The following is a 14334-nucleotide window of genomic DNA, read 5'->3' on the forward strand; positions in this document are numbered from 1 at the left end:
CCTATCAGCCAGCTGTTTCCCCTCTCTCCTGAGCACACAACTCAAGGGCAGGATGGTATTACAGAAAGCCTGCACAGCAGAAAAGGCTCTGGATTACTGACCACAAAACTTGGACTCATATCAGTTCTGACCCAGACTCGGCATTGCCAAGTTGCTCTTCCTCTGGTGACCTGAGTTTTCTCAAGTTATAAAATGAAGGGATGGCCCACTCACTTCTCTAGCTCTCTGCAATGCAAATAATCTAAGATCTTCTCACTTTAGTGGCTATAAAGTTAGATGAGACACAGGGAAGAACCTCCCAGTCAAGAGAGGTTCAACCCAACAGGCAAGGAAGTGGGCCTCTGGATCCCCACGAGATTTGGAAAGCATAGCCTTGGCGGCCATGAAGGGAGGAGCAGCCCTGGAGAGCAGTTCCTGGTCCCTCCCAGCAGTTCCTGGTCCCACCCAGCAGTGATCCCAGAAAAAATTGAGCGCCCCTACCGCCAGCAGCCTGCATCCCTCCCAATCAAGCAACAAATACATAATACTGTACATCAGGTGTCTCCTTCATTGAAAAGAGAAAACGGAAGAAGTGAAATTATGGAAGACCATAATTACCAAGGGAGTCTTTGACGGGAAATGTTGAACTTGTCTGAGTTCCCATACTGCAACTCTCTTTAGCCTGATGATATTTTGCCAATTCTTTCAGAAACTGCATGAGAAAACCTGAAAGACACAACGTGTATAGTTTCGTTTCACAACTTTCTTTCATTCAACTGTTGTTCAATCACTGTTTATGCAATCTTGGTTTTATAACATTATCTTTTTTTTTTTTTTTTTTTTTTTTTTTGTGGTACGCGGGCCTCTCACTGTTGTGGCCTCTCCCGTTGCGGAGCACAGGCTCTGGACACACAGGCTCAGCGGCCATGGCTCACGGGCCCAGCCGCTCCGTGGCATGTGGGATCTTCCCGGACCGGGGCACGAACCCGTATCCCCTGCATCAGCAGGCGGACTCTCAACCACTGCGCCACCAGGGAAGCCCCACATTATCTTTTTTACATCATGTATCTTTTAAGAATAATTTCTGAGGAAAGGCGTTTCCAAGCATGATACAGAAACCTACAAGCAATAAGGAGAAATATTCATCAAACGTACAAATTAAGAACTTATATGTGGCGTGAAATAGCAAAGTCAAAAGACAAATGATACACTGGAAACAGCTATTTGGCATAATACAGAGACAGAGAACTAATCTTCATAAACATCAAAGTGTTTTTACAAATCAGTAAGAAAACAGAAAAATAGGGCAAGACATGGACAAAGTTCACAGAAAAAATTTTCAATGTTGAATAAACATGAACAAAGTTATAAATAAATGCAAATTAACACTACAACAGAAAGATCGTATTTTCCCGATAAGCGTATTACCAAAGTTTTAATCTTAGCACTCTAAGTGTCAGCAAGGGGGCGGGGAAGCAGGCGTGCTCTTTTCACTTGGGAGGGAAATTTGCCCGTGTTTATGGATATTCAAAATGCAAGTGCCCTTTCACCTAGTCATTCCACCTCTCTGAATTTACACAGCTATACTTTCCCAAAAGGGTGTAGCACTGCACACCGCATGCTTCTAATGGCAAAAACCAAGCGATGAAACAATAAAATCTCCATCAACAGGGGGTTAATTAAATACATTCTAAAAAATAATTAGTCCAAGTACACGGCTAGAGAAAGATATATTAGTGGATAAAGAAGGCAAATTGCACAACAGTATCTATAATGTGATCCCATGTATATGTTATGATTACATATAGACTTTGACACCTGTGAACTAAGTTCTGGTAGGATAAACAAGACACTCTTTGTTCTAGTTATCAGCAGAAAGTGAAATTAGAGAATATGAACAGAAATTCCTACTCTTCTTTCACTTCATACCCTTCTGAATAGTTCAAAAATTTTTTTTTCTTTTTGGCCACACCGCGCAGCTTGTGAGATCTTAGTTCCCTGACCAGGGATCAAACCCAGGCCCCTGGGAGTGGAAGCACAGAGTCCTAACCACTGGACCGCCAGGGAATTTGCTGAAACTTTTTTTTTTTTTTTTTTAAAGTCATGAGTATAAATTTTAGAAGTTTTCACTTTCTTGGAACAGATGAACGGACTTCTGCATCAGCCAAGTTAAGGGCTTATTTTTCTTTTCTACTGAAGATACTACAATATACTATTTTCTTAAATCGAAGTATAGTTTGATTGACAATGTTAATTTCTGCTGTATAGCAAAGTGATTCAGTTATACATATATACACTTTTTTTCATATTCTTTTCCATTATGGTTTATCATAGGATACTGAATATAGTTCCCTGTGCTGTACAGTAGGGCCTTGTTATTTATCCACTCCATATATAATAGCTCACATCTGCTCACCCCAGCCTCCCACTCCATCCCTCTCCCATCCCCTCTCCCCCTTGGCCACCACAAGTCTGTTCCCTATGTCTGTGAGTCTGTTTCATAGATATGTGGAATCTAAAATATGACACAAATGAACCTATAAGTGATATCATACAATATACTCTCTTTTACTTCCCCTACTGTAGATATAAACTCTGTTCTTTCATATTCATTGCCTTGCAACTCTTCTGTCTTATCCACCCTCTTCTTCTGACCATTTCCTATCAGCCTGTTCTCACCTCACCCCTTCCTGCTGTCATGCTGAGGCCAGATCTCGGCTCCCTCTATGGACAAAGGTCAACGTTTGGCAGAAATCTTCAAGATCCTGCAGGAGGTCATCTTTGGCGGTGTGTGCTTCCACCTCAGCATTTCTAACGCTGGTGCCTTTTCCTAGTTCTGCAGTGCTTTCTGCAGGCCCCTAATTAGTTCCACTTCCCCTCTCTCCCCTCCACACCCCCACCCAAGAAGGATACGTCTAGTCTCCTCCTTTATCCAGTCATTTATTTATATCAGTATGGACTCCTGTTTTATACCTTGGTAATTATAATTCACGTGTAATTCTACTACTCACTGATAAAACCCACTCCTTTATTTTGTTGGTCCAATTATTCCAGCTTTGGCCTCTGGGAGCACTTTCATCGTGGGTTTTTGTCTTAAGCACTTCCTTAGGTTCTAGCACTGTAAGGGGCTCCAGGCTCATCTTGTATAGTCTCTGTTCCACTCCTGCAATCAACCGCTGCTCCAAGGAGCCCTGGTTCCTATTATTATGGAATGGTATTAGAAACCGAATCTTAGTACTGCAAACTGGGCTCGAGGTGTGCTCACTGCAACTGGGGTGTCACTGCTTCTAGCCCCTCAGCCTAGACAGCAAGGAAATACGAACATACACTAACCTGTGTACACAAACATACCTATAAATATCTCTATGTATCATCTGTATCTATATTAAGCTAAACATGAGTTCATGCTAATGTCTCCAACTAAGCTATTACCATATGGATCATCCTAGCCTCCTCCCCTTGTTTATCTGTAAAGTCCCACTCCAGCAGTGAACACCTGGCTCCCACCATCTTCTATCCACTTACTTAATTGTTCAATTACAGCATACATGTATCATGGTTTCAGAATTGTTAACCAGCACTCCCATGAGCAATAACTCTCACCTTGAATACACAGCCTATGTACAGTTGCTTCTTTCGTCTTAGTCTTCATTCCTTTCCAAAGTTAGATAGCTCAGCATATATCTTCCCCACCCGCTTCAGTGAGGTTACTACAGTTAGATTGTTTTGTCACAGTCCGCATTCCATCCTGAGATCACCTGACCTCCTAAATTTGCATACATGAAGGCTTGTTCTTTGTAAAGTTCTACAGGTTTTAGGCAAATGTCTAGTGCCATGTATCATACCATTACAGGTATCGTAAGAATACTTTCACCACCCTAAAAAAAAATCCTGTGCTTCACCTCTTCAACCTCCTACCCCTCCCTCCAAATCCCTAGCAGCCACTGATGTGTTTACTATCACTAGAGCTTTGCCTTTTCCAGAATGTTGCATAAATGGAATCATATAGCACGTAGCCTTTTCAGACAGGCTTCTTACATTAACAATACACATTTGTGATTCATTTATCTCTTTGCATGGCTTGGTAGCTCATTCCTCTTAGCTGAGTAGTATTTCCCTGTCTGGAAGTACCACAGCTTGTTTATCCATTCAGCTACCAAATAACATCTTGGTTGTTCCCAATTTCTGGCAATTATGAATAAAGTTGCTACAAACATTCACGTGCAGGTGTCTGTGTGGACTTAAGTTGGCAAGTCACTTGGGTAAATACCTAAGACAATGACTGTTGGATTGTAGGGTAAGACTATGTTTAGTTTTGTAAGAAACCACCAAACTGGGCGTCCCTGGTGGCGCAGTGGTTAAGAATCCGCCCGCCAATGCAGGGGACATGGGTTCGAGCCCTGGTCTGGGAGGATCCCACATGCCGCGGAGCAACTAAGCCCGCGAGCCACAACTACTGAGCCTGTGTGTCGCAACTGCTGAAGCCTGTGTGCCTAGAGCCTGTGCTCCGCAACAAGAGAAGCCACCACAGTGAGAAGCCCACGCACCTCAACGAAGAGTGGCCCCCGCTCACCGCAACTAGAGAAAGCCCACGCGCAGCAACGAAGACCCAGTGCAGCCAAAAATAAATTAATTTAAAAAAAAAAAGAAACCACCAAACTATCTCCCCAGGTGGCTGTACCATTTTGTATTCCTACCAGCAATGAGTGACAGTTCCTATTGCTTCACATCCTTACCAGCATTTAGTGCTTAAGGTGTTCTGGATTTTGGCCATGTTATCTCATTTTTGTTTTAATTTGCATGTCTCTAACAAATAACATGCAGCATCTTTTCATATGCTTATTTGCCACCTGTATATCTTCTTTGGAGAGCTATCTGTTCAGATCCTTTGCCCATTTTTTTAACTGACTTGTCTCTTTAGTGTTGAGTTTTCAGAGTTCTTTGTGTATTTTTGATGCAAGTCCTTTATTGGATGTCTTTTGCCAATACCCTCTCCCAGTCTGTAATTTGTCTTTTCACTCTTTCATAGAGCAGACATTTTTAAATTTTAATAAAGTCTAACTGGTCTATTTTTTCTTTCATGTATCATGCTTTTGGTATTATATCTCGTCGCCAAATAGCAGGTCACAAAGATTTTCTATGTTTTCTTCCAGAAGTTTTATAGTTTTGTGTTTTACATTTAGATATATGATTCGTTTTCAGTTAATTTTTGTGTAAGGTCTGCATCCAGGTTCATATCTGTGCATATGAATGTCCAACTGTTCCAGCACCACTTGTTGAAAAGACTATTTCCTCCATTGAATTGCCTTTGTTAAAGGCTAGTTGACTATGTTTGTGTAGACCTATTTCTGGGCTCTCTATTCTGTCCCACTGATCGATCTATGTATCTATCTATCTATCTATCCTTTTGCCAATCACAGGCAAGGATTTTAACTTCCAGAAAGAAAAAAGCCGGTGTCCAAATTCTCTGGCCAGCTATTTTCTGGGTATCATTATCTTTGAAAGGAAAAATTAGGGGTGGGAAGGATGTGTGAGTGGAATCTAGTGGAAAAGTACTGTAACCATGTAACAGATCAGCACCCTCAAAGTATAGACACAGTAAGATAAGACCAAAGATCTCTGTCAGGGAATACACAACAATTAGGTACAAAACATCTTCTTACATGTTTTCTGATGGTCTCAGTCTCTTAATGGGGAGCCACCAATTTTTAAATCATTTCATTTTACAAGTAGCTGCTTTACTGTTAGCCAAGAATTCTATCCAAATTGTGTCATTAGGATGCATGACATGTCTGCAACTCAGTTTTTCTCAGCTTCAGAAATTTTACTAGGATGCTGGGTAAAGCTGGTAAGAAATGTTAGCCAGATGTCTTTCTGAACTAGAAAGATTTAAAGAGTGCTTAAAGGTGAAAAGCTATTTTTAATAGTATAAATACCTATAAATAAATGGATTCTTTCTTAATATACTTTCAAGCCCTAAATTCCTTTCTGAAATAGTTACACTACAGACAGCAGCTATTTACTTAGAACTGTGCTGTCCAACGTGACAGCCACTAGTCACGTGTAGCTACTTAAATTAAAATCTCAGTTCCTCAGTCACACTAGCCACATTTCAAATGCTCAATAGCCCCATGTGGCTAGTGGCTCCCGTATCAGGCAACACACATACAGACATTCCCATCTCAGAGTTACACTAAACAGCACGGCCATAGAATCTACAACCTAGGATCACCTACGATCCTCAACTTCAGTAAGAGTGACCTACTTTGCAGGTGATCTAGAATGTCTTGTGATCCAAATATTATACATAGGATGGATCAACAACAAGGTCCTACTATAGAGCACAGGGAACTATATCCAATATCCTGTGATAAACCATAACGGAAAAGAATATGAAAAAGAATGTATATGTATGTATAAGGGAATCACTTAGCTGTACAGCAGAAATTAACAACATTGTAGGTCAACTATACTTCAATAATACAGTAAAATAAAAACAGAATGTCTTTTGATCCAATTTACTTATCCTCTGCTAACATTACTCCCGGGAGACCAGGCAGTTAAGTCACAGGATAATGACTGGCAGAAAGTAGGTACTCAAGTGTCTGCCAAATGGCAAGTCCTGAATTAATGTCCCAGCAGGGATGGTAGCAATGCTGGCAACAGACAAAATCAAGGAGCACACTAACACAAAAAGGCCATTTCATGGTGTTACGGATTTTTTGGAAAAGATCTAAATAACAACTAAGCTAGTAAGTTGCCTGTAACGCATATGTTCATACTACCAAGGCCATCATCAAGTCCAGCCTGTGGCCTGTCACCCACAGCAGTTGTAAAGGAAAAAACCTCAGCTTCCCTCCTTCTGTGTAGGGGAAAACCCACCTCTTCCCTCCCATCTCTCCCCTCCCTACGGGCCCCTCGACTTTTACACAGAACACTTCACAAAACTTACTTCTGATTCTCCTGGTCACCCAGTGTGTGGGGCTTTTCTTCACACCAAGCCATTCTCTGCGACACCGGATGGGTGGCCTACACTTGAACTCAATTCTGATACTGTCCACCTGGAGGCAGCATCCGACCCCATGGGTTAAGGGCCTCAGTCCCACACTGACCAGCCCCTGCCGCCATACCTATACATTCTTCAGGTGCGTCACATGCCCAGGTTGTCACCTGTGCTTCTGAGCAACTGGCTATACATAGGAGGTTCCCACAACCTCCTCCTTGGGCTTCATTAACGTATCAGAACAGCTCACAGAACTCAGGGAAACACTTTCTTACGTTTACCAGTTTATTAAAGGATATGATAGGGAGCTTCCCTGGTGGCGCAGTGGTTGAGAATCCGCCTGCCAATGCAGGGGACATGGGTTCAAGCCCTGGTCCAGGAAGATCCCACGTGCCGCGGAGCAACTAAGCCTGTGTGCCACAACTACTGAGCCTGTGCTCTAGAGCCCGTGAGCCACAACTACTGAGTCCGTGTGCCACAACCTGAAGCCCGCGTGCCTAGAGCCCGTGCTCCGCGATGAGAAGCCATCACAACGAGAAGCCCGTGCACTGCAACAGAGTAGCCCCCGCTCACTGCAACTAGAGAAAGCCCACGCGCAGCAGTGAAGACCCAACGCAGCCAAAAATAAATAAATAAAAAATAAATAAACATATATAAAAAGAGGGATATGATAAAGGATACAGTTGAACAGCTAAACAGAAGAGATACACAGGGCGAGGTACATGTGGGAAGGAGCCCGGAGCTTCTATGCCCTCTCCAGGTGCGCCAATCTCCTAGCACCTCCATGTGTTCACCAAACTGGAAGCTCTCCGAACCCCATACTTTTGGGATTTATGGAGGCTTCATCACACATTCATGATCGATTATTCACAAAAATGATCGATTATTCATTTTCAGTCCTCCTCCCTTCAACAGAATGGGGAGCAAAGCTGAAAACCTCAAGCTTCTAATCATGGCTTGGTCTTTCCAGTGACCAGCCCTCATCCAGGAGCCATCCAGGGACCCACGTAGTGTTGGCTCATTCGGACACAAGAGACTCCTATCACCCAGGAGATTACAAGGGTTTTGGGAGCTGTGTGCCAGGAACTGGGGGCAGAGACCAATATATACATTTTCTATTAGCTCAGAGTAGTTATGGACTCTTTGAAGGTGATTATCAAGGCCAAAATTAAAGCAATTTATCAGGCCTATATAAACAATAAAAAAAAGCACATTACTGAACAGATATTTCACTCTTTAAGCCAATATTAATACAATACTCTATATATTGTACTTAGGGGCCTATCTAGGATACAAAGATAGTGGCCTAAACGTTATTTGTTTTTGTTTTGGAAATGTTCCAAACAGTGGGTATCTCCACAAAGACCAGCTTTCAGTCCGTTTGTAGGGCTCTTGATGTTGTCTCTAGTTTTCTCATTTGAGTAACAGCAATTTTAAAAGGTTAAAATTTGGGGGAAAGGATCCACATTTGTAAAACAGATGAATCGTTCTATCTAAAAAGGTATTGTCAGCAAGGAAAAAAGTCAAATGATTCATTCAAATTCCCTATTCTTCCACCTGAAAATTATTAGTTTCATACTTTTATACAAAACAATACATAACAAAAATGTTCCTATTCTCTACAAAGATGAAGGCTCCTACCTTTTTGGTTTTCTTTATCAAATCCCGAAACCTGTGAAAAGAAAATATTTTACCTTTATTCAACTATTCAGTTATTATTAACAAACCAAAGCAAGTTATAAAAACGAAACAATCCTACCAGTGATTTATAGAGACTGGATTCAGGGTTGATTTTAATGAGTTGTAATAGATCCTGCATAGTAAATACCTTAAAAAAAAAAAAAGTACACAGATTTTAACATCAATGTGTAAGTGACATATTCAGAAACATCCCAATTTAAGACTAAAAATCATGGTTCAGACTAAATAAGATTATAACTATGCTAATAATGTAACACGTAAGCTTTCTTATATTAAGTTACAATAAACGATGCAGTCAAAAGGATAAAATTTTTCTCTTGATCACGTAATTAACCTCCAAATAATTCACATCAACAATGATGTGCCTAACAGGAATAACAGAAATGGTTCATGTCTTACAGAGAAGAAACACTCAAATATCTGAGGCACCAATGAACATATGAGTGCATTCCAGGGTCTTTCAATTACAATGACATTTTTAAATTACTATTGCTTCAAAATGTAAATAAACTAAGTTTGTACTATCTTTACAACTACAAAATGTTTAAAACTATTTTACATATACATGTGGTCAAAGAGTTTGAGTATTCTTAGTAAACAATACATACTATAGAAATACATGCTGTGTCTACCCTGAGAACACTGATACCATCTACAATTAGTTTTCCATTAAAGAATATTCTGCACAGTATTTTAGAGTATAGAAACCTTTAAGTGTGTGAACTAGATAATCACTGCTATAACCATATAATTGACACATTATTCATTCTAGAAGCAAAACTGTGAAATGTAACTAGAAAGTTAGATAGAAGGATCAGCAAAGAATTCCTAACGCTGGTAAAATCTGAGTGTTAATGAATAAATACAGCATATTTAAATTTTAAGCTTTTCCAATAATAACACTGCTGTTTTCTTAAAACAGCTGAATACCACACTTCTGGACAATTATGGCCAAGATAAAGAGTAAAAACATACGGACAGGGCTTCCCTGGTGGCGCAGTGGTTGAGAGTCCGCCTGCCGATGCAGGGGACACGGGTTCGTGCCCTGGTCTGGGAGGATCCCACATGCTGCGGAGCAGCTGGGCCTGTGAGCCATGGCCGCTGGGCCTGCGCGTCCAGAGCCTGTGCTCCGCAACGGGAGAGGCCACAACAGTGAGAGGCCCGCGTACCACACACACACACAAAAAAACATACGGACAACCCCAAGACTCAACCCTAATGTAAACTATGGACTTCAGGTGATAATGATGTGCCAATGTAGGTTCACTGAACGTAAAAATGTACAGAGTAAAAAATGTTGATAGCAGGGGAGGCCTGCACGTGTGGGGTTAGGGAGCAGATGGGCAATCTCCCTTTCTGCGCATTTTTGCTGTGAACCTAAACTGCTCTAAAAAATTAGGTCTATTAAAAAAAATAGGGAAAGTTTGCTATATCTGCCTTTAAGATAACCAAGTGTGACTAGTATGTTCAGTGGTTGGTGGAAAGATAGTTACAATAATTAGGCAAGTGGTAAAAGGTGTTCTAATATTTAAAAACTCCACAGGTTTTCAAAGGTTACTTTTCCCTCACTTCTCTTATGTCCTCACAAAGACGACAAATATCTGAAGAGACTGTAGCATACTGAAGACAGCAAACTGTAGATCTAGATTTACTGCCCTGCATTGCCACTTACAAATCATGTGACCGTGAGCAAATCACCCCACCTCTCCAGTGTCTGGATCCTCATCTGTAATCCAAGTACCACCTGCAGAGTGACCAGCAGGGCCAGCCTCACAACAGACATTCAACATAAACGGCAGTTTCGTGTCCTCAGACTACATGGAGTGTCAGAGCACTTCTAGCTCCAAAACATCACAATTTTATAAAGACGAATTAAGATACCAAGGAATCGGTCACAATGTCAGATTTCATACTCCTTTGTCACATTATAACAAATACATGATGTAATGTCAAAGATAAACAAGAAAGGGACCCAGCTAGCCAAGGAGCACTTAGCTATTATCTGAGGGAGAAGCTGTTAACAGAAAATTCAGAGACAGAAAAGCAAAGATGTTACCTTTTCTTTTGCCAAACCACTTTCCGGAAAGAAGACAGAAAGTGAACATTCATAGCCACATCTCTGTAAGTGATCTGCCACTAGACAGTTGGAAGCTCCTATTAACAGGGAGCTCCCTTCCACTGAGATGGACAGGGACTGCACTTCGCCACTCAGCACAGGGTGCATCAGTTCGTGAATAAGCTGGTTTCGGAGTTGCGTCTAGACCAAATACAAAATGAAACAAGAGGGGGAAATAAATTTCAGCAGGATTTTTTCCACGGGCGGAACAGACTTGTCACATGAATTAGAATCCTTCCTTTTGTTTCCAGAATGGTTCTAAATCCACGGCCACAAGTTAGGAACCTTCCCCTGGACACTCTGTCTTACCCTGTGAGACAAGCAGCCCAGTGGGCTCTAGAAAGAGTAGCTTGCTTTCACCGGCTTCCAAGTGAGCTGGTGGTGAGCCAGAACATGGTGAGACTAACTTCGCTTCCCTACGAGCCCAGTTCAGCAACTTTTCATTGGGGCACCAAATACAGGAGAAAACTCTGCTACTTCCTCACCTCTCTGCAAATTGTTGGAGGATACGAAAATAATACTGGGTTCAATATATTCAAGTATATTGATCAAAATAAAATTAGGTTCCCAAAAGGGAAATAGTATATACAAGAGAAAAATCAGTAAACCCAAAAAAGGCTTATTAAGATTCACTTTCACATGGACTATTTACAATTCTAGACGTTATGAAATATAATAATTTCCCCCTATTTTATAAATGAGGAAATTTAGGCTCAAGGTGGCTAATTTTCTCAAAGTTACAATACCACTGTTATTATTCATTTTGGTTTTAAAAAATCCCCTAATCAGACTCCTGGATATTTGTTCTAATTTATTTTGCACATAATCTGAAACATACAATTGGGCAGAGCTTAAGAGTACACTGCCTAGATTCATGGGGTTCAGCAGTAAATAACATCTACGGAATTATTATTAATAGAATACAAACAAGAAACAAATGAAGTTCTCGTTACATCTCTTTCTTCTATCCTTTAGCTAAAGAGAATATATTAGTTCTATATATAGTTCTATATTAGTAGTATAGAACAAAACTCATATGTGTATCTAAAACCCTATAGTACTGGGCATATACCCAGAGAAAACCATAATTCAAAAAAACACATGCACCCTAATGTTCACTGCAGCACTATTTACAATAGCCAGGTCATGGAAGCAACCTAAATGCCCATCAACAGATGAATGGATAAAGAAGATGTGGCACATATATACAATGGAACATTACTCAGCCATAAAAAGGAACAAAATTGGGTCATTTGTAGAGACGTGGATGTACCTAGAGACTGTCATACAGCGTGAAGCAAGTCAGAAAGAGAAAAACAAATATCGTATATTAACGCATATATGTGGAACCTAGAAAAATGATACAGATGAACCGGTTTGCAGGGCAGAAATAGACACAGATGTAGAGAAGAAACATATGGACACCAAGGTGGGAAAATGGCCAGGGGATGGGGTGGTGGTGGGATGAATTGGGAGATTGGGATTGACATGGATACACTAATATGTATAAAATAGGTGACTAATAAGAACCTGCTGTATAAAAAACTAAGGTTCAAAAATTCAAAAATAAAATAAAATCCTATAGTAAAAAACACATTTACAGTAAACAAAATATATATGCTTTGCCTCATCTGATACAGTTAAGTAACTGAAAAGAGAAAATTAAAGCCTCCTCCACCAGTAAAATTTAGTGGTTTAATTAAATTTGTAACATAGTAATGGAAGAAATATACTTAGATTCAGCTTAATTAACAAAAGGATTTAGGGTGTCTTGCAAACAAGTGCTGAAATGGCTAAGAATTAAATGAGGGATTTAAGCAGGGTAAAAGGAAGAGTAGCAAAGAGTGGAATGACATTACAGATGAATTTCCATCTTGACACACCCAAAAAGCATGACATCTAGCACTTGCTGGAAGGAATCCAAAAACTGGCCGGGGGGGCTTTCCAGCAGCCAGTGCCAAGAGGGAAATCTATTCAGAATTAAAGCTTGCAACGTCTCTAAGACAAAAGTAAGGACAGAGCCCTCACCCCAAATTGTGCCTATGAAAACTTCTCCCCAAAAAACCATAGGGGAGTTCGGGTTTGAGCATGAACCACCTGTTTCCTTGCTTGGCCCTGCAATAAACCTTTCTCTGCTCAAAAAAAAAAAAAGAAAGAAAGAAAGAAAGAAAGAAAGAAAGCCAATAATTGTGGGGGGAGGGGAAGTAGGAGAGACAAGACTTAGAGACCCAGAACCCTCAGCACATCTCTCAGCAATTGACAGAGTAGACTCAAAAAGGAAAAAGAAGATTTTTCATAAACTTCATTTACCAGATACCCATATGACTCTGTACTTAATCATAAATACAAATTCTTTCCACACACCCAAAGAGAAGGTGAATTAGGCCACTCAAAACTTCAATTGTAAAAATTAGAACTCACTCAGGTCATTAAACTGAGAAAGTAAATTAGCTCAGACTGAGAAAGTAAAAATCTCCCCTGCCAAAATCCCCCCTGCCATTGATCACGCTAGAATAACAAACTGAGTGGCCAGCTGCAAACAAGAAACAGTATTTCTCCTTAGGATAGGCTGCAGCTGTGAAGTGAACAAGGCTAACATAATGCTGATACCAAAGCCTAACAAGGAGAGCTCAAAATGGATAATGATAGGTCATTATCAACTAGACTATAGACATGAAGTAAAATCCTACCAAACCAAACCCAAAGGACAGTAAGAGAACAAACACCATGCCCAGACGCAAAAACCATTCCTCCTAAGCAAGTGGACTAATGTGTGATATACTACAACTAATTTCAGGTGGGTTAAGGAATTAAGTGTAAAAAAAAAACAGCCTTTTTAAAAACTTAAAAAAAGTGAATATTCATTCTCAGTGGAAAATGACTGAGAATAATCAGCACAAAAAAAGTAAACGATAGACTTGACCACATAAAAATGTAACTTCAGTATTTTTAGAGCCAAATTAAAATTGAAGACAGGTAGTATTGTCACAAAAAAGGAAAAAAAGATTAAGTTTCCATTAAAAGGACTCGTATCAATAAGAAAACACTAGCACCCTAGGGAAAAAAAAACGGGCAAGGGGAACATGAAGCACCAATCCATGGAAAACATACAAATGGCCAGAAAATATATGCAACCTCACTGATAAACAAAAGAATGTTAAAATAGTTTCTCAGGCTTAGATTGGTTTAAAACATGTCATGATCATACTATTGGAGAGAGACGTGCATTCTCAAACTGCTGGTGGAATATAAACTGAAGTTGACCCTCGAACCACCGGGGGTTAGGAGTCCCCTCCATATCCCCAGTTTTGCATCAGCAGATTCAACCAACCACAGACAGTGTAGTGTTGTAGTAGGTATTTATTGAAAGAAGTCCACATTTAAGTGGACCTGAGCAGTTCAAACCCGTGTTGTTCAAGGGTCAGTTGTATTACAACCTTTCTAAAACAAGACATGTACACCAAGAACCTTACAAATGTTCACGCCCTTTGATTCATTAATACCACTTCATCTATCCTAGGCAAAAAGTGAGAGA

At 40.4% G+C, this 14334-nt stretch overlaps 1 protein-coding gene across 4 annotated transcripts in view; it reads right to left on the reverse strand.

Moving 5' to 3' along the window:
* Window positions 1-14334, reverse strand: part of OFD1 (OFD1 centriole and centriolar satellite protein) — a 64656-nt gene that overhangs the window by 48823 nt on the left and 1499 nt on the right. For all 4 annotated transcript variants that reach the window (XM_060086953.1, XM_060086954.1, XM_060086952.1 and 1 more), the window contains exons 3-6: window positions 10740-10940; window positions 8742-8810; window positions 8624-8654; window positions 598-705 (exon numbers count right to left, since the gene is read on the reverse strand). In XM_060086953.1, the coding sequence (XP_059942936.1) occupies window positions 598-705; window positions 8624-8654; window positions 8742-8810; window positions 10740-10940 (409 nt within the window). The remainder of the gene's footprint in view (window positions 1-597; window positions 706-8623; window positions 8655-8741; window positions 8811-10739; window positions 10941-14334) is intronic.

Source organism: Mesoplodon densirostris, chromosome X (assembly GCF_025265405.1).
Source record: "Mesoplodon densirostris isolate mMesDen1 chromosome X, mMesDen1 primary haplotype, whole genome shotgun sequence".
In the NCBI taxonomy this organism is placed as follows: domain Eukaryota; kingdom Metazoa; phylum Chordata; class Mammalia; order Artiodactyla; family Ziphiidae; genus Mesoplodon; species Mesoplodon densirostris.